Here is a 25,540-nt window from a genome sequence, read left to right on the forward strand (position 1 = left end):
TGTAAACTAGGGACTATGGCCAATGTACGATGCTCAGAGAATCATTTGTCTCTTGGCTGCTTACGTTGAAGATTATTTTGGATTGATAATTCCATCCACTGCCCGTGTGACTTCCAGAACTGTGTTAGAGACTGCATTCCGCTCCTATATGTACACCATACACGGTACAGTGTAGCTTAGATGATTTTTATTTCATTGTTCTATAGAAACTATGGATTGAAATCATGTGGGGGGGGGGACTTTAATAGCTCCATGAGTTTGGGGGCTACTGTAATAAACCAGTAGCATCGACATGACTCAAGGGAGCAACAGAGTCAAACAAATTCCGCCATTCCTATCCTGAGACACTACCATTTAAGGTTTATGAAAAAAAGAATTGACTCTATGCATTCCATTAGTAATTCCTATAGTTTTTATCATAAAGGAGGCAGATTGTGCTTCTAAGCCATGACAAGGCCATGTGATTTCAACCTACCTTCTCTGTTCATTTCCCTCTCTCCTTCTACCACCTGCCGACCATCCTCAAGTGTTCTTTGAAGTTCTCCATGGTCCTCACTTCACCTGTCCCCTTCCCACTTCCACCCTTCTCACTCAGCAGCCGTACGCTCTGTCTGATGACTCTCCATGTAAGAGCTGTTTGCCACAGAGTCGTCACAAAGCCCTAGTTTAAGCCATCAACTCCCTCTCCTTCTCCCACTCTCTGGCCCCTTCTTTGTATTAGCGCTCATTCCCTGGCATAGTTCATTGGCTATCTTTCTACATTCACTCAATGTGAAGTCCAGGAGGGCATGTGGTCATGTCCTATTTTATTAACTGTTGTCTCCCCAGCACCTATACCATTGCCTGGTACTCAGTGTGCAGTTAATTATTAAATGGATAAATGAATGGATGAAAACAGGATTCACTGAATGCTTTACTATGGGCCAGTTGTCCTGAATGATGAAAAACATCAGAGTGAAAAAGGGAATAACTTTTACAATAACACATAACATGATAATAATGTTCATAAATTCTATGAAAAAGTCCTATTATGGTGGTGCTTTAGAGAACAATGAAGCAGCCTACCCCCAAAGGCAGGGACACTGATCTGGGATTTACAGAGTTCGTGCAGGAGGGAGAGCCCGATAAAATCCCCAGTTCTGAGAACCTTCATGAGATGCTTATGTGGTGAGCTACAACACTTATCCAAGTCTGTCCTCTCAGTAGCTACTAAGGTGTCAACAGCTGTTCAAACAGCATTTTTAGGAAGTGCATTCAGGCAACAGTGTGCAGAAAGACCTGGGAGACGAGACGAAGGCAGAACGACCATTGGATAGATGTCACATTAACTAGGGAGGGAGCAAAGGACTTTGAAATGGGCACACCTGTGCAGCACAAGGGGAGAGACCGGAGAGACACCTGAAAAGCCAGATGGACCCAGGCAGGCGGAGTCAAGGGGCTCACAACCCTGACATGCTCCCGGTTTAAGACAGCCACTCCTTGGGAACTGTCATAGTTGTTGTTGACTTGTCCAGTCTAAACTGAATCCTGAGTGTAACCATTAGAGTGGAATTTAACAGAGTGGGTGGAAACAAGAACAATCAAGTATATTGTTCAATTCTCGCTTATAAGCTTCTCTCTAAATTTTGTTTTGCATAATTCTCTGTGATATTTTCTAGCAGATCATGAAAATGACAAGTTCTGTATATATTAATGATAATAGTACTACTCCACACTTAAAATTTTCAGTGACTTTTAATTCTCTAAATAAAGCTATTCCTACTGCACGGAATTCTTCAATTAAAACCACATATTCTATAGCACTCAGAGTATATATTGCCATGAAGATGTCTCAAGGTTCAAATCATACTTGATGTTTCAAGTTAAACTTAAAAAGAAATGTGCCTTAATGTGTCGACAATCTACACATCGCATAATTTATAATTTTAAAACATTATTTTGAAAAATCAACTTTCCATTTTGGATGTGTAGTGAAAAAAATACTCAAAGTATAAATGAGCCTGCCAAGAAAAGTGTCTAAGAAGAAACACTATACTGAGGAAAATGGACCAAATGGATTATAACTCTACTGTTTAATCTGAATTGTATGATTTATTAAAATAACACTAGCTAGAACTACTTTAGAAGTCTTGAACTACTGAAATCCTGACTTAGTACTGCAAGGTGACATCACATTGACTAGTGAACGATGCACTGATGACATCCTTCAACTAAGCCATTAGTCAGGCTGAAAGTATAAATTTAAGACTAGACAAGCTGGGTCAGCAGATAAAAGCACTTCGTACACAAACCTATCAGCCATAGTTCAATTCCCAGAACCCATGTAGTAGGACAGAAATGAATCCTGCAAGCTTTCCTCACTTCCAGACAGGCATCATAGAATACATGCATCCACATTCATACATACATATGCACTCACACATGTACACACACACTACAAACAACGGTTTTTTTAAAAAAGATTAGCTAAGTTAATGAATGATTCTATACTATTGCCTATTATTTCATAAATTTACATTTGTGCCAGAAACAAGGGCTAATCAGATGCACATGTCTTAACTAGCTGGTAACAACATGCCTTAATTCAAAAATTGATTTTGAACAGGAAATCTTAAGTTATGTTTATATTTAATTACTGCATTGTTGCAGATACATAACGGTGTCATCAGTTTAAATGTATTTAAAACAGACGCAGGAAAGAATTGTTTAGTGCAATTAAACTGAAAGTGTGTGTATGTGTATGTGTGCACAAATATTGGTATATTTACTCAAAAATATATCTGCACCTTGTATTCAACTTTACTCCTGATTGCCTTCTGGTAATGGGTAACACTTGGCTCCCTGCCATTTCTCCTGCAGTGAGATTGAAGAATTATATGTACATTTTTGGAAACTGAAAATGTATCTTGGCAGTGGACTTGCAAATAATATATAAGACATGTATTCATAATTCAAAATTAATGGTAAATCTTTTTTTTACAAAAAGAAACTGTTTTTATGAATTTATAAAAGTAACACTGGTTTTCTAAACCGAGAGGAAAATATACTCAATTTCTTTGGTTATTTGGTTTTTCTTAAATATTGCATTAAAATACACTAGTGTAATTTTTTATGTGATTAGTTGTTCTAAGTCTGTTTTAATATGATCATGCAACAAAGACCAATTGGAAACACCACGGATGTTAGTCTCCACTCAAAACATGATGTAAAATTCTCTTACTTTCTTTATAAATATCCCCCTGAAACAAAATACATTCATTGTTTAATGAACAATGTTTAGCAAAGTTACATTTGCAGTGAGAGTGCAACCTTCATGAATTGAGCACATACATTCTCCGTCTGAACACTGAATGAATTCACCCCTCAGCACAGAGTTTCCTTTCCAGCTCCACTCGTCAGGAAGGGAAACACTCAGGAGACACTTGAGAAGCTGGGGTCCTGGATGACGATAAACTCAAGGCTTGTCTTCTGAGATCCCTGTCACAGCCTGTAACTTCTGTCCTTGCTTCAGCACTGACATTCATTTCCCAAACAATTTAAATACGTGAGGAAATGATTACGCGTGTTTATGTGTTAACCGGAAAGAACTGGTGGAGAAGGGCAGGCTGATATAGATGCAGGGGTGATTGATTGGGAAACACCCCCCCCCCCAGACAGAGGCAAGGATGGATTCCAGAGTCTACCTCACGAATTGGCCTTACAAGGGGGAGGGGCTCCTCTTCCTCTGAGGTCCGTGTGGCCTTGGGTTGATGACAGATTTAATCTGGAGGCGGGTTATACCTGATGGTCTATTTTTCTTCCCAGAATCTAAAATGGAGAAATTTCAAACAGAGGGAGGAAAGATGTGTGGGGAGGATGCCCACCGTTGCAGATAACACGCCTATTAAAAACACAGCCGGTGGGTGGTTCGTCATCGGGGAATAAAAGTTGGTCTGACCCAACACATCCAGTAACCTGAGGCTGATCATAGAGGAAGAGTCTTTCTGGGATGGCTGTTCAGAACAGCAGTGCGGAACAGGTTCTCGGGGTGGTTCTAAACACTGTGTCTATTTAAGTCCTTTGGACTTCATGACCCATTGTCCCCCTAACAATGATGCTCCTGTTATATGTCATGTTATGGGTTATGACTGTCAGATGCTGACTAACGGAAATGTCCCACAATGAAAATAAGCCATTAGGGTAGCGTGATGGACCAAAGAGCTTTGGTGGGAAATAGTAGCATCTGTAGATTCACCAAACACAAACCAAGTACAGTTTTTAAGGGGCTAAAAAGGATGCCCCTATCTTTATTTAAAAAAAATAGCATAAGGAGTCAGAAATGAGGTTGTAGCTCTGTGGGTTTTCTTTTTCCCACTGTCGGAAAGCCATGCCTTAATCTAAATTAAGCCAACAGATCCTCACACCGACTTTGTGGCTGGAGGACTGCTTAATTTCATAACTGTCACATTTACATTTTCTAAGTAAATATCCCCCTTCATCTCATTAAGTTCTGTATTCTGCCTGCCTCTCAGCCTGCAGCCTGACAACTGCTGGCAATGGCCCTGTTCCCGCTTCAGGTGCACACCAGGTGCTGCCCTTAACCTTGGCCTCCCCCAGTTTGTAAACAAGACTTTGTGCGGGTCAATTGACTGTGTTTCCTAAGAGTGAAACATAGCAAGCTTCTCTGCAGTGCCTTCCTTGCAAAGCTGCTTCTCAGGGGTTTACAAATGGAGGCACCGTGTAACGGGCCTGTTTTCGTGGGAATGGTATTGCATTCTAACCGCCTCTAGCGACAATGTCCTTGGCCCTCCAAAGAGACCAATTTGATAGACTCATAGGTCATGAAACAAACACACCGGGACCCCAAGCATTCTCCTCCCAAAAGAGGAATCAGATCGCTCTTGTATGTAACTAATTGTTTTCAAAAATTAATGTGTATTTTAAAAAACAAAAAATATTTTGTATTCCCAACTGAGAAGTTTTCTTCTCAGCATATTTTAGCACAGTGAAGGGAAACTCAAGAGTAGGATGGCTTGTGAGATGTTAATAGGATTGTTGGTTAGTTGGTCTTCTAAGCCTAAATGGCAGTATTATTAATTGAATTGGTTTTTTTTTTCCCTCTTTTAGGGACCTCTGGGGCCTCCAGGACAAAAGGTAGGTAGGCTAGGCTGTGCACATCAGTGCTGAGAAAGGACTTAGGCTCCATTGTCTAATGAGAGCAAGAGAAGTGGGTGGGCTTAGCAGCCATTAGCCATGCTGAGAGGGTCAGTCCCCTTCGTACGTTCTGCTCTCTAAAAATGTTTTCTTAGTACATATTAGAATATGCCTTAGATTCCCACTTTACCTCGTTGGAGACTATTCAGTAAGCCTAGGTAGGCCTTCTGAGCTGTCTCACTGAACTTGTAGGTTATGGAATATTTAATGCAAATATTGGTAACACGTTCTGACAGCATTTACAACATGGAGGATCATGTGACACTGCGAATTGATTGTTGGCCTTGGTCAAATCCGTGACTGCCAAGTGGCCACGGAACTGACCCTAAAAGAGGATGTGCTTGTGGCTCGCTTCGCTGCACTGCTTGGCTCACTCAGTGTCCCCTTGGCTGGAGGTAAACTGAAAAGTGACTTCCTGATTATAATGTCAGCCTTAGCCACAATCAACAAAATGTAAAGGGGAGGATCTAGGATTCTGTGATCGCACCAATGCTATTGCAGTAAACACCAGGAAGTCCCATCCCCTCCTAACCTCTCACCCCCAATGGGGAGGGAGAAGGATGTTCAACTTGCAGAAAACTCTAGAAACCAATTGTGTTTGTAACAGGTGGGGAAGTGATTGCTCTTTATCTTTGGGCTCCATCAAAGATACTTTTTTCATCCCCCAGTGCCAGGCATGTGGCATCTGATGAAACACAATCCTTCAAGCCAAGTCCAAGCCCCTGCACTGTGAGGCATCTTGCCTGCCGGAACAGTTTGTCCCTCGCAATTATGTCTCTATTAAGCTCAGTGTGAAATCGTAAAGCTAGCCTGATCCACATACAACCAGGCTAAGAGGCCGGCTCCAGGCTTCGAGACCTCCTTCAGTTCCCACACCGCAGGATCCCAGGCTGAACTAAGGGACTTGCCAACTCAATTTGTTTGGCATATGCTTTTTTCCAGTGAGCTATTTTTAGAGCGGTTTCATGATTATCATGGCTATTTAATAAAATCCCTGTCCTGCTATTATGTAAGAAATTTAATATAGAACTAAGAAAATTCTGTTTTCTTATTTTATGTCAAGAATAAGCAAGACATAAAGCAAATATACATACATATATACACACACATATTATTCACATACACACACATATATTCCCATACACACACACACACACACACATACACACACACACACACACACACACACACACACACACACACACACACCCCAGGGCCTAAAAAGAGAAGGGGCAAGGAGTAAACGACATATTTATTAATGCTCCCTGTATTCATCGAAGCGTCATGGATTGCACTAGGTAGTGAGCTCTCCTACCCTCAGCTGAGCCAGCTCTATGGAGCCGTTGATTCTCAGCCAGTGGATATATATGCTCGTGTTTACGTATTCAGGGACTTTCGTATTCAACATACAAGAGTCGTGCTGTTCCGGGTCAGTGCACAACCTTTGTGATGCTTTCTCTGAGTCCACTTCAGTAGCCATATTAATACTTAGGTGACTTAAGCATGCTTCCTGCAAGTCAAGACCTGATCCAAATATAATAAATCTGAGTCTCCAGCATGGGGGTCTCCCGCAGTAGTATAAGCCGTTACTTTTTAATTACCTTCTGCTTGTGTTCTATAAATTAGCAAGTTCAAGAGTTACTACTACTGCTCAGCCCTTTCCAAGTAGAACTAAATTGTCTATGTCTTTAAAACAAAATTGGAGCCCTGTGGCCTCCTGAAAGTTATGGCTTTCAATTTATATGAGATCCTATAAACTGTGTCAGACAGAGCTAAGTGAATATTTGGAAAGAGCATTAAAGTTTGTCTCTAATTTCTAGGAAAGTATGAGGCTCTGCCTAGATTACTAAAGGTTAGAACACAGTGGGTAACGTTCAGAGAACACAACCTTAAAGCCTTTATATGGGAGCTGCAGTATGTCTTAGCCATGCTAAATTGTGGCTGAATAATAAATGCCATGCAGAGTTGGAACTGAAATATCACATAATCATAATAGAAACTTAATTTAATCATGTGCGTCTTTAGGGTTCCATTGGAGCACCTGGGACCCCAGGCATGGATGGGCAAAAGGTAAGTTCTGCTTATTGTAGCATTTATCACATAATTTGGAGACTAGAAGAGTCACAGAACCATTCTAGAAAGTTCTGTTATCAATATGTTTATATGCCAATACAGGAAAGCCATGGAGCAAATGTCCAAATGAGTTGACTTTAAAGAAGCTGTGATCCCAAACTAAAACTTTTCCATTGTAAGAGTTTCGGACGTGTTCGGTTTTGTTAAATTACTGTAGATGATGTAAGGGAGATGCTCTAGTAATCTTCAAACTAGACACGCTAGTAAATTCTGGTCATTGACACCATGTGCTACTTCTTTGATTTAAAAAAGTTATTTATATAAATATATAAGCATATAGATATATAGATATATGGATATATGGACATAGTAAAACCTTCTGAGCAAGAACAAACTCTTCAGTGTTAAGCAAACTTGGGAACAAACTGGACTGTCCAATTCTCTTATTAACTTCTGTTGTGCTATTAATAATGAAAGGATCAGAAATAAAGAAAAGTGTGTGTGTGTGTGTGTGTGTGTGTGTGTGTGTGCGCGCGCGCGCGTGCGTGTGCAGTATTTCTATGTGTATACATACACATATCCCTCTTCATACACACATCTCTTTGCATGTGTATATTTATTTCCATAACATTTTTATTATTTGGAGAAAGTACCTAACATTAACCCATAGGTAAGCCTGGTGTCTGTGCACTTAACTGCCTACCTGCCAGCACTCTGGTCTGGAACCTCTGGTGAACAAAGCCACCGTGGAAGCTAACAAAACCCAGAGCTGGCCCAGGCCTCCCAGGGGACTGGAAGCTGAGCTTGGGACTTTCCTGTGTCCCTCTGAGGTCTGGATCCAGCCCTTAGAAATCTCATGACTCATGTACTCATCTTCCAGAATATTGTAAAGCCCTGCACCCTGGACTGAGTTCTGAAATGACACATGGATCCCAGCTCTGACCAAGAGAACAGAGTTACACGTGGTGTTTCAACTCACCCACCTTCCTGTCTCTTAGGACCTCTTAAACCTACAGAGTGGCTAAGAATGAGTCCACCAACTGCATGCTGTGTAGTTTCTGTCAACGTCTTTGACTTCTCTGGCCTCCTTTTCTGCCTCTGTATGAGAGAGATTATGACAATTCCTCCAAATTGTCCAGGCAGGGATTAAATATATTGATAAGCCTTTATAATAGTGTTTTCCATTACTATTAAACTTTTCCTGTGTTTCATTTTAGTGAAATACTGAAGGTTTGATTGGTCCATATTCTAAAGAGGCAACTCAGAATTACTCAGATTCTAAGGAAAATAAATACTCCCAGTCAATGTTTATAGCACCCTTATTTCATAAGTCAGAAAGCCATGCCAGGGCCCCATTTACACTTCAGGTAAATGTACAATCCCCCATCCCCAATCCTGTTAAAGACAGAAAATGAACTTTCTTTTTAAACATTGCAGATCATGGAGGGAAAATGTAGTTTTTAAAACACACTGACGGGGTTGGGGATTTAGCTCAGTGGTAGAGCGCTTGCCTAGGAAGCTCAAGGCCCTGGGTTCGGTCCCCAGCTCTGAAAAAAAGAACCAAGAAAAAAAAAACACTGAAAATTGCTTGCTATGAGGGAGATTTTTTTAATTTATATTTCAAATGTTATCCCCTTTACTGGATTTCCATCCATAGCCCCCCTGTCCAATTCTCCCTCCCCCTTCTTCTATGAGGGTGTTCCCCCACCCACCCACCTACTCCATCCCACCTCCCTGCCTGGAAATTCCTCTACACTGGGGCATCGAGTCTTGGCAGGACCAAGGGCTTCGCCTCCCATTGGCGTCCAACAAGGCCATCCTCTGCTACATATGCAGCTGGAGCCATGGCTCTGTCCATGTGTACTCTTTGGATGGTAGTTAAGTCCCTGGGAGCTCTGGTTCGTTGGCATTGTTGTTCTTATGGGGTTGCAAACCCCTTCAGCTCCTTCAGTCCTTTCTCTAACTCTTCCATTGGGGACACTGTTCTCAGTTCAGTGGTTGGCTGTGAGCATCTGCCTCTGTATTTGTATAAGGGAGATTTGAAGATCTCGAAGATTGGAATAGTTGTAGCGTTGATGAAGGCCACACTTGTCTGCACTCCTAATGATTTGCTTTGTCTTCTCTGTTGTTGTTTCATCCTTTGTTCAACCTTGAGAAGCATCTTGAAATTTCATAGAAACCTTTAACCCGAGAGAAAACTATCTTTTGAAGACTTCATTTTTTTTTCTATTTTTACAAGGAAATAAGCAATTTCCTCAGAAAGAACAAGGAATGGACATTTTCTTGTCCTAGTCACCGAGTTTAAATTATGTATCAAGCAAACAGCAGTGGGCAGTCACCCTTTATGTACTGCAGTGTATCTTTGCAGTGTTTTCAATGTGTTTTTTTTCCTGAAACAGAGGGAAGCCAGCATCCCACTTTTATGAAGGCAAGAAGCACAAGGCAATGAGCTCATTTTTCCTACTTCCTAGACCTGGAACTAAAACACAGTGGGTGGAACGTCTCTTAATCCTGGCTAGTACTTAGGACTGTCATGGCAGCTAGATCCCCTTTAGGAAGATAAGTACACAGGAATCTCCTTCACCGGCCTCTGTGACAGTAAAAGCGAAGTTGGCGACAGTAACTAATTCTACAGTCTGAGTGCTGAGGCACATCTTAAGCTTCTAGACTGTCTTTTTCTAGGAAGAGGGTTTACGGTGACATCATAATTTTTTTTTGAAAGAACTTCAGTGTCCTACAGCTATCTTCAGACAATGTTTTCTTTCATGTTACAATTTCACATTTCCCATCATATTTGATGCCTAGAAAGTCATTATCTGGCTACAGTTAAGGGGCAGGGGGTAACTTCTAAGCTGCTGAAAATTTGATAAAAAAAAAAAAACTACACAGGAAGAAAATGTCTTTTTTATTGCACTGGACAAAAGAAACTGAAGAGAACATTTTCTTTCCTACCACACTTTCAAGCCACTGAGGTTGACAAAATTAGTGATTGGTTTTAGACAGTAAAATGATGATGAAGACAGCTTTCCATTTACTTTATTTTAGATGCTAGCCGCTTTGGTTAGCACCCTTACCTATTCTGAATCGTACCCGTGAGTTATTTTCGATAATACTGACGATAATCTCAGTATGTTCACACGGACAAAGGTCACAACGTTGAAAGCCTCAATGTGGCGTGGGAAGAAAAATGTGCGTAGTACCCACGAGGTGACTCTTCAGTGCCAGGTTTACTCTCTACAAGTGGTGTGGCCCATAAAATAAGATTTGTAAAGCCCAGCTACGCAGGACGATGAATACCGAGTAACATGTATCTATGCCACGGTCTTCCAATTGTTTATATTGTACTGCGTAAAGACATCCACAGCAGAGGCGCAGTATGAAAGTCTAACCTAGACTAGTCTGAGCCTTCTGGCATCAGCCTGTAGAGGACTCTTAGGTGACCGTCTATGAGAGTGAGAGTGAGAGTGCATTGTAGTGCAGTGAAAAGAGCAGGATCTCTTAGCCTGAGGGAGAATGCCCCATAGCTTTGTCTGGGCATACGATGCAACCTCGATATGACTCTGGTAGAAGACAAGAGTGCGAACTGCACAAGGCAGCTAAAGTCACTGTTATCGATAGGGGCTCAGTAGCTACAGTTGTACTAACAGGCTTTAGGAGTCTTAGCACTTCAACTCAAGCTAAACCCCTTGAAGTCAACCTAGGATAAAAATTAATACGCAGCGTGACAAAGTGAAGCTAGAACCTCCCTCTGTCCCATGGCCTTTCCAGCCAACCCTCCGCCCAGTAGAGTGCGAGTGGTCAAAATGGTCCCTGTGTACAGGAAGACGGACACATCACATATTACGTCAGAAGTGTGGTCACTATTGTCAGCGTTTCCAACCCTGGAGTGGTATCCTGTGCTCTTCGAAGATGCTTTCTTTCTATCACTAAACTAAAAGAAAGGACTGTCCCCTAACGACACTGACCCCAAAACGTCACGTGTCATATTGCCTAGTCAACAAGTTTCTAGCATCTTTTGTTCCCAACTCTGAAAGCCGGTTTTCTATAATTGGTTTCCAGGAGCCAAAACGGGGTAAGATGCCATGCAAACCTTTACCTAAAATATGAACGGTGGCTGCTGCTTGTATGAAACACAGAAATACGTTTTGTAATTCTCACATGTAGGCCTCGTTTGTAATGCACACTTTACTTGTGTGCTCTGATGACCTGCGTGCAGGCAGATGTAACACATGGACTCCGTTAAACTCCGTCCCTGGAGAAGGACTCTCTGGAGAAGTGTAGGCTCCTTAAAATATCATTATTAAACTGGAGAATCATTCACCAGAATTTATGGGGCTTTCTACAGTTTAGTTAGAATATTTGGATGTTAGTTCTTTCAAAATCTACACTCAGGTTAGATGTAGGTTCTTATTTTCTTTTATCATGTTTACCTTTCTTGGCTCAAGCACAGTAAACCATTGCCAGAATAATTTATTCGAGTAGCAATGAGTGCAGATGCTATGAAAAAAGAAAGCTATAATAGCTAAGCAGAACATGAAAGACCCAGCATGTGTGTATGTGTGTGAATGTGTGTGTGTGTGTGTATAAAATTGTCCACATATACCCTCATATAAGAATATATACCCTTATCTATTTATCACTAAAAAATCTTTTTATTTAAAAGCAAATTATTTTTGCTGCGAAAGCAAGATGTTTTTTTCAGAGTCCTGGGTCATAAGGATCCCAAATCAAGAAGAATGTCAGGTGATCTTGGCCACTATAATTTTCAAAGGCTTTTCTAGATCATATTTTTTAAAGTTTAAAACATAACGTAAAAAAAACTGAGACTAGTGTGTCATCTGCGAATCTACCCTAGATAGCTGTGTGGTTTTTAAGTGACATTAAATTTTCATTAGCTCGTAGCCATGGTATTTGGAATGCCGTTTCATCTCTTACCCAGGAGCCTCATAGTTCTTAGCTGGCATTCGTCCTCACAAAATACTTCTAATGGCATTTTTTATTATAAGTGTATTTAGAGAGCAGATAAATTGAAGCTTCCAGACTCGCAAAGGTCAAGCCATTGACTCAAGTCTACACAATTAAACCACACAGCGAACCTGATATTTTGTACTTGATTCAGTCAGTGTAGCCATTAAACACAAGGTCGTTCTTGTTTAAATCATTTTAAAAGTCTGAATTAAGGCCTGGAGATGTAGGTCAGCAATAAGTGTGTGTTCAGCGTGTGTGTGGCTGAGATTCACTCTCTAGCACACTCCCAAGCTCTGGATTGAGTTCTTGAAGGATTTCAATATATTGTAGGTCTCTTTGTTGTAGCCTAAAAGTTTCCTCTAGCAGAACTTGAAATAGCTAGGGAGCTATTTCATTGTGATTTTGTGTTGTTGTCCATTAAAGTAAAAATAGTGAGGAAAAGAAATGGCTGGTTTCTGATTCCAGATTAGTTAATGGTTCAGGGAAATTATCTTACAATAATTTACCCCTTGCCTTGGTTAACGGTGGGAATTGAATTATTTTTATTACATTTCCTGTCTTCTTAAATTAAAGATTATGTAAATTAGAGTTCCTAGAACCTAAGACCACTGTTTCTATAGTAACCATGATAACACTCATCCTTTCTCGTTAGCATCTTCATTTTCCCATTACTCATTCTTCTGTAAGATTACCGCATCCTCCAGTGTGCTTGACACAGCCTCAAACATTCCATATACTGCTCACTCTACTCTAGAATTGACTTCTTATTCAGTTCAACTTGTCAAACGAAACTAAAGATATACCCGTCTTTCATGTGATTGATTTTAAGTCTCCTGGAGGAAAACATAAGCTGAGGGGAGCCTACGTCTTTGCTGCAAACAAAACCACTGCTCCCTCTCGACTTCACATAGGCATGTTACTCCAAAACCGAATGCTAGCTGTCAGTCCCTTAGATGAAAACATCAGAACAAAGGAGAATGAACCGTTGAGGGAAGCCCCTCACAGGATGTTTTGCAAAACAGAGTAACCGGGCTGCTGTAGCTGAATGAATGGAGCCATCATGAAGCCTGCTTTCTTGACATTTCCATTTAAAAGAGTGCATTTATAGAAGAGAACACAGACAATCTGACTCACTGGATCTGATTAAACTGCATATATAATTTGGAAGAGCCCTTTTCAGAACTCCCCTGAAATGTGCCTATTGGTTCATTCCCTCTTTCCCTCAACTGTTCAGTTACTCAGCACTTAACAAGTGCCAGGTGCCATTGAGCTCTGAGATTAAAGCTATGTCTGCCATCGTGGATGCCATGCCAGGATGATGGGACACAGAGACTTACAGAAACAGTGTCCCAACGTCTATTAAATTGCTATGCTGTTAAGTACTATGGTAGAGAAGCACAGGGCAGTCAAGCCCAGTAGGAAGGGATAGAGGGTACTACCCTGAACGGGTAGGGATAGGCATTAATTGACGTCTCACACCATTTGACGAAGGAAAGAGAAAATTTTACTATTATTCCTTCAGCACAATCAGGGTAAGCTATGGACAAAGTGGGTCTTAAAATCCTGTGTCTAAAAAATATTTTTAACCACTGCGGGTTTCATCTTTTCATAGGCAATTTTCCTCCAAATTCTTTGCCACTAAATCAATCACAGAACTTATTCTCATATCATTAGTTCTCACTTCTGAATGATACAATTCCTTTTGAAACTGGTATTAAAAAATAAAAATTGTGAAATCATTTACTGTGAAAATCCTAGCAGGGTAGCATCCACCCGGCTTCTTTTTACCCCAGGCCAGTTGCCAATGGGCCGGGCCCCGTCACCCAGATGTGAAAACAACATTGCTGCTGTTACTTAATGAGAAACTTCATCTCTTTTCAGCACTTCCTTCTCTGTCCGTAGAGAGAACAGAAATTGTATAATTACTAAAATTAATCATCACCTAAGGTTTGAAGTGTTATATGCACACTAGCTCAGAGTCCTTTAGCAATCCTATAAAGTAGGTACGGTGATCAGCTAAGTTATAAATGAGGACACCAAGATCAGAAAGAGTAAATATTCTTGCCAGTACCCTCGGGTGCTACTAGCAGAACGTAGCTTCAAAACCAGGCGGTGTGCTCTTACCACAGAATAGAGGCTAAGTGTTGACTCAGACCATGTACTCAGCATCTATGAGACTGTGGACTTTGACTTTCTGGAAACTTCAGTGTCCTAATTTGCCCAATAGAAATTGTAATATGGGCTTGAAAATTCAGTCAAGGAACAGTAGAAGAAGTGGCTGTAATTTTCTGTTTAAAAGCCCGTGGTCCTCAAGTTAGAGACGTTAATGCCTCAATGATTCTGCAACCTCTTACTGCTCCCAATGCATGTGAACAAGAAGTAGTTCTCATTCTGTCTTCCTTCACGGACCTTTAGAATATTTTTCCAGTGAAACATATCATTTAAATTTTCCACTAATAATATTAAATACAGTCTCTTTCAAAGAGAAAAATATATATCATTCAAATTATATGCAGAATACACTTTAAGAAAGATCTTAGATAGATATTTTAAGAAGAAAAAGGTTTTCAAGAGCACATTCTGTTGCAAGATCTACGGCAGTGGTTTGCAACACTTCCTTAACACTGCGACCCGTTAATGTTCCTCATGTTTTGGTGACCCCCAACCATAAATTTTATTTTGTTGCTACTTCATAACTATAATTTTGCTGCTGTTATGTTTGAATCTCAATTAAACATCTTGTATACAAGATAACCGATATGTAATCCCCAAAGGGGTCATGACCCACAAGTTGACAACCCCTGGTCTAAGGGCTAGCAGAACCCTTTCTAGAAATACCAGCTTCTTTTTTAAAGCCATGTAAACTTGAAACCCCCGCATGATGCAACGGAGCAGGCTTTGGCTCTGCCGGCTTTGGCATCTGAAGATGCCCTCTTTTTGCTGAGACCCGCTCTCATCCCTCATCTGTCTCTTCCTGTGGCTTCGCTTTCCTTCCTGCTCTGGGGCATAAGGAAGCTGGACTTTCCTCTTTGTTCTGCCAGTCCACATCTATGGCCATGAGACATACATGCCCACACATGCAACAATAAACCAGAGCGCCTGCATAGGTCAAGGCCTCTCTCTTCCCATCCCAAGATGGATACTGATTGCCTTTGATTGGTGCTGCTCTTCCTCTGATGGCGCGAGTCCAGTCAAAAGTTTCACTGAACATGAATGGTCTAATTTAGAGAAGAAGACTTATGGAACACGGGGAAGCAGAAACCTGTGTTCTAGATGACTTCGAGTGGTTCTAAGAAACTGCGTGGTGGCACGCAGGCAGACATGGTGCTAGAGAGGTAGCTTACAGTTCTATACAGCCCATTTAATAATCTAGTTTGCTGTTCTGTCTTCCCAAGCCCTCTTCCATAAAAGCATGTGTTGAGGACAGCTTTTTCACATACCGGAAAGAAAGCCCTTCAGCAGTGTGCTCTCTGGGTGGTCTGGGCTCCCATTTGTACCTTTCTATGTTGCTTTAAGAAGGAAATTCTGGGTTAGTGCTCCTGTCAGCTACAGGTCAGTAACACCCTTCTTGTAAGCCATCTAGGTGTAGGCAGCTCATAGAGCCCAGAGGACCCTTCTACTTAGAATCTACTCTCCCCACTGTAAGATCATTCCCCGGAGACCAAGATTCTTGCCTCCTATGTCCTGACTTCTGCACTGGTCACTTCACTAGCTCACTCTCCCAAGTGTGAAGATCCATGAATGGGGGAAGCAGTGGAGTAGCTCTTAGGGAACACCAGTCTGCAGAGCTTGTGGACTGAGAATCGCCATGTGTCTTAGGGTTTTATTGCTGTGAAGAGACACCATGACCATGAGAACTCTTATAAAGGCAAACATTTACTTGGGGTTTAGTCCATTGTCATCATAGTGGGAGGCATGGTGGCACGCAGGCAGACATGGTGCTGGAGAGGTAGCTTACAGTTCTACATCTGGACCCACAGGCAATGGGAAGCCACAAGGCCTGGCTTGGGCTTCTGAAACCTCAAGCCCACCCCCAGTAACAGACTTCCTACAACAAGGCCACACCTACTCCAACAAGGCCACACCTACTCCAACAAGGCCACACCTACTCCAACAAGGCCACACCTACTCTAACAAGGCCACGCCTCCAATAATGCCATTTCCTGTGAGGAGGGGTGCACCTTTCTTCAAACCACCACAGTACATAACCACCAAGGCTCCTCCCAGTGAGAACTAAGGCTGTGTAGAGATAAAATAGGAAAGAGGAAGAGGGAAGGATCGTGTGAGAGAGTAAATAAGGGATGTAGTCCCAACTGAATCTTCATATTGTAGTACTGTGTTCAGTGCAAACAGTGCCTCTCTTGTATGAAGTTGTACCCAGATAAACTTAGTCCAGCGTTTTTGGTGATTTGAACTCGTATCTCTTTGCTTTCTAGTACTGTTTTCCAAATGGTTTTGCATGCATGGCTCTTTGAATTAGCAGCACAGGAATCTCAGCTATTGATGAGCAGACTTCTTCTAAAACCAGCTTATGCTGAGATTTATTGTGGCCTATTATATACATTTTTGGATATTTGTAATTTTAGAGACTTTTCCCCCTGAAGGTTGGTAGGTTTACTTTAGTTATTATTTCAATCTGCTTAAGGTCCGTGTCAACAAATGCCCTGAAGCAGCTTACTGGTATTAAATTCTTGGCTGGCATACCTGTCTGCTTTTCTACTAATTAATATCATATTGCCAAAGACGACTGACTGAGATCCTAATTTGATGGAAGAAGTGTGCTGATGGGATAAACAAGACAAACCTCCCCTAAGGGATGCCGGGTCCTCTGATGCATAACAAAATCTAATTGTCTGGGAGGACGTTGCTGGTTTTCCTTTCACTGTGCTCTCTAAAGCCTTCTCTGCCCCCCAGAAAAGGAGAACGGAAAGGACAGGTGTTGGGTGTCAAGTAGAAGCTAAAAATGTTCTGGGCTGGTCCACACTGACACTGAATTCCCAGGATGCTCCGGGAGAGGGGAAGAAGGTGAAATGGGAGAGGGAGAATGGAGAAGCCAGTGAGTCAGAGACAGGCTGTGCCTGTGATGAGCCCTCCCTCCCCCATACCTCAGTCCTCAGTTCAGACCTCATCAGTGCATGAAAGAGGTGGCTGATGGGGACCGAGAGAGAAGAACTAGTCCACACATCTGAATTTGGGAAAACCAAAGGAAAACATGTAAACAACTAAAATAGCCAGGCTTGGTCTCCAGAGAATAGGAATTTGGGTCTAAAAGTAAAATTTAATCCAGTCTCTGAGGAGTACAGATATACTACTAACATCTATGGTCCAACAATAAATGGTAATACTCTTACAAGGAACTAGCAATGAATCCAGCCCCACACTTCATAGCAGATATGTTGAACCCTGTGGAAGTACAAGAGATCTGCCCTGTCTTAGACCTAGAGTAGAAATATTGGGAGCCAACAGGATACTTCTCTAATCCATTCCAGTGTTTGATGCTGGAAAGAACCATGGTAAATTGAGTGAGGTTTTAGATACAAGTTGCTCAGGTACAAGAAAGCAAGACCGGGAATGTGATGACTTGGAGTCTGACCTCACAGCTGCCGCTCCGCTCTTCTTTGTCTCTCAGACTCTTAACTTGGCCGCTCTGAGCATGTCTGGTTTTAGCCTTACACTCCCCAGCTACCATGTGCAGTCAGAGGCCAAGGCCACATTGGACCCACCGTCCTTTGCAACCAATACCTGATCCTTGTTCCTTGAACTTACCTTCCTCTCCTTTTGGGTGAAGACAACACAGTCCTGACAAGGAACAACTCCGTTATAACACGATGAAAGCGAAGTTATGTCATGCTGAAAATGTAAAGCTAAGACTCACATTCAGTTCTCACTGACAGGATGGAGAACCATTGTGACTGGCTGTGACTGGAGCAGTAAGGAGCGCTGTTCTGGCTAAATGGCCAGCTCGCCCTCAGCACTCATCTGTAGGAGAAACTGTGTCCCTTTCTATCCTTCAGGATTCATCCGTGGTACTGTTGAGTAAGGAGTACCTGACACGGTTTGTAAGAGCCTTGAGTAGTCTGTTACGTTGGAATTCTAAAGAGAATTTGCTTTAAACCAAAGTGAAAGGAGCCAGCCATTCCAAAATTGCAGTCCAACTTAGTTGCACTTTAATTATGGGGGGTGAATGATATTCCAGGTCCAGGGACCACCCTAAAATTTCCACTGTAGTAGAGAAAGCCTTTCCAGTTAAGATTTCCTCTGCTGTTTGACTTTACAACCATCTATAGAATGTTCATGATGTTTAGAAATATAAAATAGATGGGCAACCAACAACATTGAGAATAGTGTACACACACACACACACACACACACACACACACACAAATTAATAAATAAATAGAAGAAATAGCCACAAAAATATTAAAGTTTAATGCTTAATACTGATAAAGCTGTGAAGAATTAAAAATGGATGCCTATTTAAAAAAAAAATCAGGCTCAGCAGCTAAGAACATTTGATGCTCTTGAAGTTTGCTTCCCAACACCTACGTGGTTTCTGGGGAGGTAGTGTTACCCACCCACGTGCAACTCCAATCCAGGGCATGGAGTACCCTCTTCTAACCTCTGTGGGCACAGGTACTCACATGGTAAACATGCTCACAAACAATCATACACACAGAGTAAAAATTTTAAAATCAAAGGAAATTTAGAACCCCGCTTTGAAAGCAATTTAGAAGCACACAGTTGGTGCCTTAAAATGTTCCCAGTGGCTTCAAATAAATACTGGGGTTTTTTTTTTCAGAAGTAGAGAACTTGCTAGGAAAACATGATCATATTTCCAGAGGTAGTTATTTTAAACAACCCTAGTATTCAGCAATGCAGAATTAATTAAAGGATTGGCCACATCTGACTCTGATAGAGACTAATCAAACCACCCATAAGACAATCAGGAGTATCCTGTAGAAACAAGTCTGGGGCATGGTAATAAAAACTCGATACCCTAGGCTATGGAACATGCTGATTGTTACTTAGAAATATGTCACTGTGAGTGACAAAGACCATGAGAACAGGACAGAAAGAAAGTCACTCCCACGGAGAGAGCTTATGAGTCCCGTTTCTTAGTTTCCTTTTATGTTGGATGTTCCTTTAGCAACATGAACCATGAGAAAGACCAAGCCCAGCCTTTAGTCCCTTGGGGTTCATATATTGAGGGGAACAATATGCAGTTACCTAAGCAGTATTTTTCCTCTCCACTTCATATCTCAGCGTGAGCTTTTCCCGGATCCAGGGCTTTAAGCATGTTTTGTTAGACTCTGGCTACCATGGTTATTTGAAGGTCTGAATAGAGTTTGCAGTGTTCCCTGGCCCTCACCTCTCTGCACATCACACCGTGAGTTATGACATTGGAGCATCCTGTGGCCGGATCTTTAAAGGCAGACTTGGTAGCTCTTTTCTGTTTGCACGGTAAATGATGGTCGTCCTTCAGGCTGGATTCTGTTTCCAAGCTCTTGCCCTTTGTAAGGTCCAGGTAACATATCAGAACTTTCCCAGAATGACCTTTGTTATTGTAAGTCAACAATGTTGTCACCTTAACAAAGAAAGCACAAGACTCACAGTTCTAATGTGACTTTATGTAGGATGCAGAGTTTCTTCCAGTAGGTCAAGACTTTCCCACTTAAACTCCAGAACAAGAGTGAAATACTTCACAGGCCTAGGCTGTCTGGTACACACATATCTCTGTGTAGGTTGCATTTACCTCAGGTTCTGTACCTTTTGGAAAGTCACTTGTAGATGGGACGTGTGACTCCAATGATAAAGAAGATATCACTCGAATTGTGTGTGTGTGTGTGTGTGTGTGTGTGTGTGTGTGTGTACTCACACATGACACATGTCTTTCTGTCTGTCTCCACACGGCCAGGCTAGTACAAATCTTGAATATTTTCCATGAATCTACAGGGTGCGAATTTCCCTGTGCCCTAATTTCAATCCCTAGAAAATAGATATAAATAAAACTGCCTCCTGCAAGTTGTAATAACTGACTTGATGAATGTAAAGATTGTGGCAAGTAAGAAATAATACTTGACGGCCAGGCAGAGGTTCAACAGGTAAGGATGATTGCCACCAAACCTGATGACCTGAGTCTGACACCTGGAACTCACGGGATAGAAGGAGAGATCCAATTCCCTCAAGTTGTTCTCTGACTTCCATACACATGCTGTGGCTTGTGTGTGTATGCATTTGCACACACACAAGAGATAAATAGATAAAATGTGAAAAATATTTGTTATTAATCTACATGTTTTTAATATGAAAAAACACAAAAAATGACACCAGGTTATTTGTGGGGAATAGTCTTCAAAATGAATTAAGTTCGTGGTGAACCTAAAACTGCTCTTAAAGTTAAAATAGGCACTGTCTTAAGAAGCAACTTTACTTTTGTCTACGGCAAGAGGAAAGCTGTCTAGAAGTCAGTCACATAGTAAGGACCCGGGAATTAAATTAAACGGACGGATATGAGACACATAGGAACGTAAGGGGCATGGTGTCTTTTTTTTTTTTCTTGGACATTTCAAGGGACTTAGACTTTTTTGTTGTTGCTGCTTTGTTCCCCCACACACACACCTTTGGAAAACAATCACTGGTTCAGAACGCATGGTACAGACCACCATCCTCTGCATACAGCGAGTTTTCTAGCTGAACAGCCATGACCTTTCTCTTTATAGCTGATCATTCAGTTCAACCACGAGGAGTAAGTCTAGTTATCATAGTTATTTTACTTATTTTCACAACACTGTTGTAAAACCATTTTTACAAAGCCTTTTTCATATTTTGCTTTGCCACCAAATGTGTCTTTAGCCAATCAGGTACCTGTATAAAGATAATGCATTTTCAAAATATACATCTGTCTTACCTAAGTTTAATAAGAAAAAATCTTAACTAAGCTGATAGATCATTCACGAGTTCTCCCCCAAGAGAGTTTATCATTGCCAAATGAGCTTTATTTGTCCAACAAATACTAATTGGCTGGTACCCAGAGCCATGCTAACTACTAGCATCACTGAATAAGCTCCTCACACAGCCTTCTTACTGATGGAAAGACTACACAAAGGGAACTGACCCAGGTAAATACTTCGCTCTCAAGCATGTAAGTACTTGGGCCACACCGGGACTAATTATTCTCATAATTACTTATTCTGTCTTTCTAGCTCATTCTAAGAGGGCCAACTCCTCTCATCATGTCTATTACATGCTAGGTTGGCTTATTTTGCTTAGTGATGTTTACTTTCTGTTTGGAGGGTGAGCCTGGATTACCTGGAGCGGCCGGTCAGAGTGGACTACCAGGACCCAAGGTGGGTAGAGATACAGTCAAACAGGGTCATCCTCTGCAGGTCGCCTACACAGTACACTGTCACAGTTTGTAAACTGTTCTTCTGGTTAAGGTTAGAAAGAATGTTCTGTCAGTGGTCATACATTATGCTGTCATAGAACTTTTGTCACTAATGACCAAATTATGTTTACGACTGTCATTAGCATTAGACATGCAGAGAAAAGAAATAGGATACACATCTGTCTAAAGCCTTCCCTCTGGGGCTGGGGGTGAGGGCGGGGGGACAGGGGATGGCTCAGCAGTTAGGAGCATTTGGTGCTTTTGCAGAGGACCTGAGTTCAATACTCCGTACCCACGTAACATCTCACAACCGTCCATAAGTAACTGCACAGACATATATGCAAGTGAAACACCCATAAAACAGCTCTAAAGAAATGCTTCTTGTGCCATAATTAACTAGTAAAGCCCTCAAAATGACTACTGTCATTTTACCCCTTAATTAGATGAGAAAATATAGGTCATGTTCACGCTGCCTAAAATGTACATATTAGCATAACCCCACCGCAGATGATGTTCACAGAGCCCCAATGGCCTTTGCTCAAGATTTGGCCACCTTCCGCTTTTACACAACATGGCCAGTTAATCAGACAAAGAACAGAGTAAAGATGTGGTGTGTTTAGAATTTAAAAATGGATATAGTTCGAATTACTAAGTAGGGAAAAAATGTAATGAGGATATTTTTTTGGATTGCCTGTTTGCTTGGTTTCTTGAAGAACAAATGAATCCGTTAAATCAAAAGAGATTGGTGACAGTTTAGTTTAAGCCACGCAGACAGACAAATCCCAAATCCTTTGATGAGGGAACACCCCTTGAAGTACAAAACTGAGGTCTAATCCCATCAGCTGTGCTGGTGTGGGTCTGTACCCACAGATGCCTGTCAGCTGATCTTACACAGCCCGCTGCTATTTAGGTGCTGTGGGCAGACTTAAGACTCATAAACTCGCCCTTTCTTTTGTCCTGGAGGGGAAGAAAGAATATATTCCTTCTGGACCCCAGCGCCCTTCTGTCTTCTTCACTCTCCCGTACTTTACTAAACAGCCCGAGGGTGGGAGTTAATGTGTGAGGCATATTCCCGGTGCGGTTCCTGTGTTGCCTGGCAATGTAGCTCTCGGAATTGATGTTCATTGGTGTAGGTCACCAGAAATGCAGAAAGCCAGGGGGCCAGGATGAGTTCCAGGGAATGAAAAGAGTTTCGTCTCCAAGTGTACCTCTAGAGGGGTTTTCTTTCAATTTGGTTTTCTTTTTTCCCACAATCATCTCGTTATACCGTTTTTTAAAGTGGTCTGATCTCATGACGACACTTATTCAGGCTTCCCATCAGGAAATATCATCACAATGTGCAGGTACCTTAGGACGTTTCCCATCTGTCCCCTGCCCTTTCCTAGAGAAAGGGGAAAATGTAGTTCTCTTCAGAGAACAGTTTCGTATTTTAGGCCTCGTGTGTATTCCCGGTCTCCATTTCTAGTAGGAACTGCGGAGACTAAAGCTGTGTCCCATTCTGCTATCTTGAGCTGCAATGTGTTGCTTGCTACCACTTATGAAATTAATGATGTTGTCAAGGGAAGCAAGTGTTACATGGAGGGTTTAGGATCATGTCCAAGAATATAGATGGCAGAACTGTACCAGAGGTCAGCCCTGAAGTAGTCCATGCAGCAAGACGTTCTTCAATAGACAGCTTTACGGAAGGACATGCTAAGCCCTCTTATTCATTTAGAGTTTGGAGAGACAGCAAGTTGCCACACTGTTGCTCCCCCTTAGTGTCCTAGCCCACTCCTGGTTAACTAAGGACTCAAGATTTAAGGTGGTGCTGGTTTCTGGACCTAGTTCTTCTGGGTACTTCTGTGATGTGTTTTTATATAGAAATTAAAGCCCCAATAGACAATGCCCTGTGTAATCCATCTAGTACACTCAGCGTCAGTTCTGTATCTGCCTTGTCTGGTATTGCTTTTACTATCTAACTCTTCACTAAAACCTCACAATCTCTGTTTTTGTGCTCAGGGGGAACCTGGAAACGAAGGAGAAAAGGTAAAAATGCTTCTGCTTTTGTTCATCACCCCACTTCTCCAAAGCTACATCCAAACTGAACTAGGTGGGTGAGAGGATGGATGGGTGGAGAGACAGACAGATAGATGGACAGATAGTTACAAGTGAAGATGTGGGAGGAGGTAATAAGGGTTCATTGGCTTGTCTTTCAGACTGCAAAATAGTGTGTGTATGTGGGGAAACATGTTTTTCTCTTTCTTACAACGTTTGAGTTTGGAGTTGAAAGGAAGGGTAGAAGGGACAAACGCTGCATACTAGGCTTTCCAGCACCTTTCAGAAGCCCCTATCCCTGTAAAAACCCATTCTGCATACTCGCTAATGCCATTCTGTTACCTCCCTAAACATCTGCGGCTCTCTCTGCTGCTTCTGAAGACTCGAGGTAAAGGTCAGCAGGATGCAGATGTTTCCCTGCAAATGTTTATCTAAACGTGACCCCCAAAAATCCCCACCCAGACCAGGAAAGCGGACAAATGGAGACGGAGATGCTGTGGGTTTAGCCCCATTAGCTGCCTTCCGTGCTCCTTGCAGGCCTGTCTTGAGTTTTCAGACTCCTACTGTATGTGGTGCTGTTCACAGCACAGGCTCCTCCCCGCTGCCAGCTGCCAGCAGTGTTCGGGTGTGTCTGAGTGGACAGAAACCTGGATACCACGACACACTGTGCTCTTCTTAAGTGACAGTCTTTCTGTCAAATCCCAGAGCCCTGGCTGCAAAAGGAGTTCATCAAAAGATCAAGAAAAGGGCCCTCGATTGAACTGTGTTTCTCAGCCTTGTAGAGCAGAGGGAAGGCAATATTAAATTGGAAGAACAGCGGAATAGGGGTGTACAAGTCCGCACAGGAAGGGGTAGTCAAGCTCTTTATTTCACAACTGCTCTGAACCCTTTCCACCAGGTTCCCCGATAAGGAGATTGGTGTTTTAAAAGGGTTTCAAGACAATTTCTAAAATGCTTGTGTGTAAGCCACCCACTAACACTGCCTGAAGTCCATGTCCAGTATGCTTTTTGACATCAAGTGATGTCAAATTAAAATCAATTAGTCATCAAATAACTCTTTCTTGTGGAAACTGGTGAGAGAGCCATGCCAGCACCCACTTGGGTTCACAGATAGGGACCTCCCCTCCCGTAGAGTAGCTGTCCCTGCAGGTGCCTGAGCAGGTTGAGTTCTTCTTTATTTGAAATGGAAAGAGGAACTTTGGAGGGAAGAAGTGAGTATCTCTCTCTTCTACTATTTTCTCATTCTTGAAAAACTACAACTGCTGGTTTCCCTCTTATTTCATCGACATATTTAAATGGTAGAAAAATGACCTCCCCAGAAGCTAGAGAAAAGAGCAGCCCAGCATAGAAACACCACAAACACCCAGGGACCGATGACTCCAACAGCAGGGACTGTTGTTTCGGGGGTGCCAGCAAACTCTGAGATGCTCAACACAGCCCAGGACTTGGTTCTGCAGTTGCATGGTATCTCTTAGCCTTACATTACCCAGGAGAAGCTCGGCACAAAGAGCAATGCATTTGCCTACTGAGGTCAGCGCCGGACTCTGACTGAATCTAAAGTCCATGACATTTCTTCTCTAGTGAGCTATAAGCCTTAAATTACAGCATTCACAGTTCAGCAGGGCAAAGCCCAGAGATCAAATGAAAACTTCTCCCACTTCCCTGCCTGTGGGAGGGAAGAAGATGCCACTGAAAGAATGGGGAATTAATCAAAGAAGCACATACCCCCTGTGGGGGCTTGAAAATGCTTGACCCAGGGAATGGCACTAATTGGAGGCCTTTTTGGAGGAAGTGCGTCACTGGGGGAGAGGGCTTTGAGGATCCTATGCTCACACTTTGCCCAATGTGGAATGAGACCTCCCTCGTGGCTGCTTACGGATCACGGTA

General features: G+C 42.1%; 1 protein-coding gene across 1 annotated transcript in view; it reads left to right on the forward strand.

The window, feature by feature from the left end:
• Nucleotides 1–25,540, forward strand: part of Col25a1 (collagen type XXV alpha 1 chain) — a 399,159-nt gene that overhangs the window by 288,168 nt on the left and 85,451 nt on the right. The window contains exons 11-14 of the mRNA XM_063282749.1: nt 5,107–5,133; nt 7,219–7,263; nt 21,528–21,581; nt 23,618–23,644. Coding sequence (XP_063138819.1) covers nt 5,107–5,133; nt 7,219–7,263; nt 21,528–21,581; nt 23,618–23,644 — 153 coding nt within the window. The remainder of the gene's footprint in view (nt 1–5,106; nt 5,134–7,218; nt 7,264–21,527; nt 21,582–23,617; nt 23,645–25,540) is intronic.

Source organism: Rattus norvegicus, chromosome 2 (genome assembly GCF_036323735.1).
Source record: "Rattus norvegicus strain BN/NHsdMcwi chromosome 2, GRCr8, whole genome shotgun sequence".
Classification (NCBI taxonomy): Eukaryota; Metazoa; Chordata; class Mammalia; order Rodentia; family Muridae; genus Rattus; species Rattus norvegicus.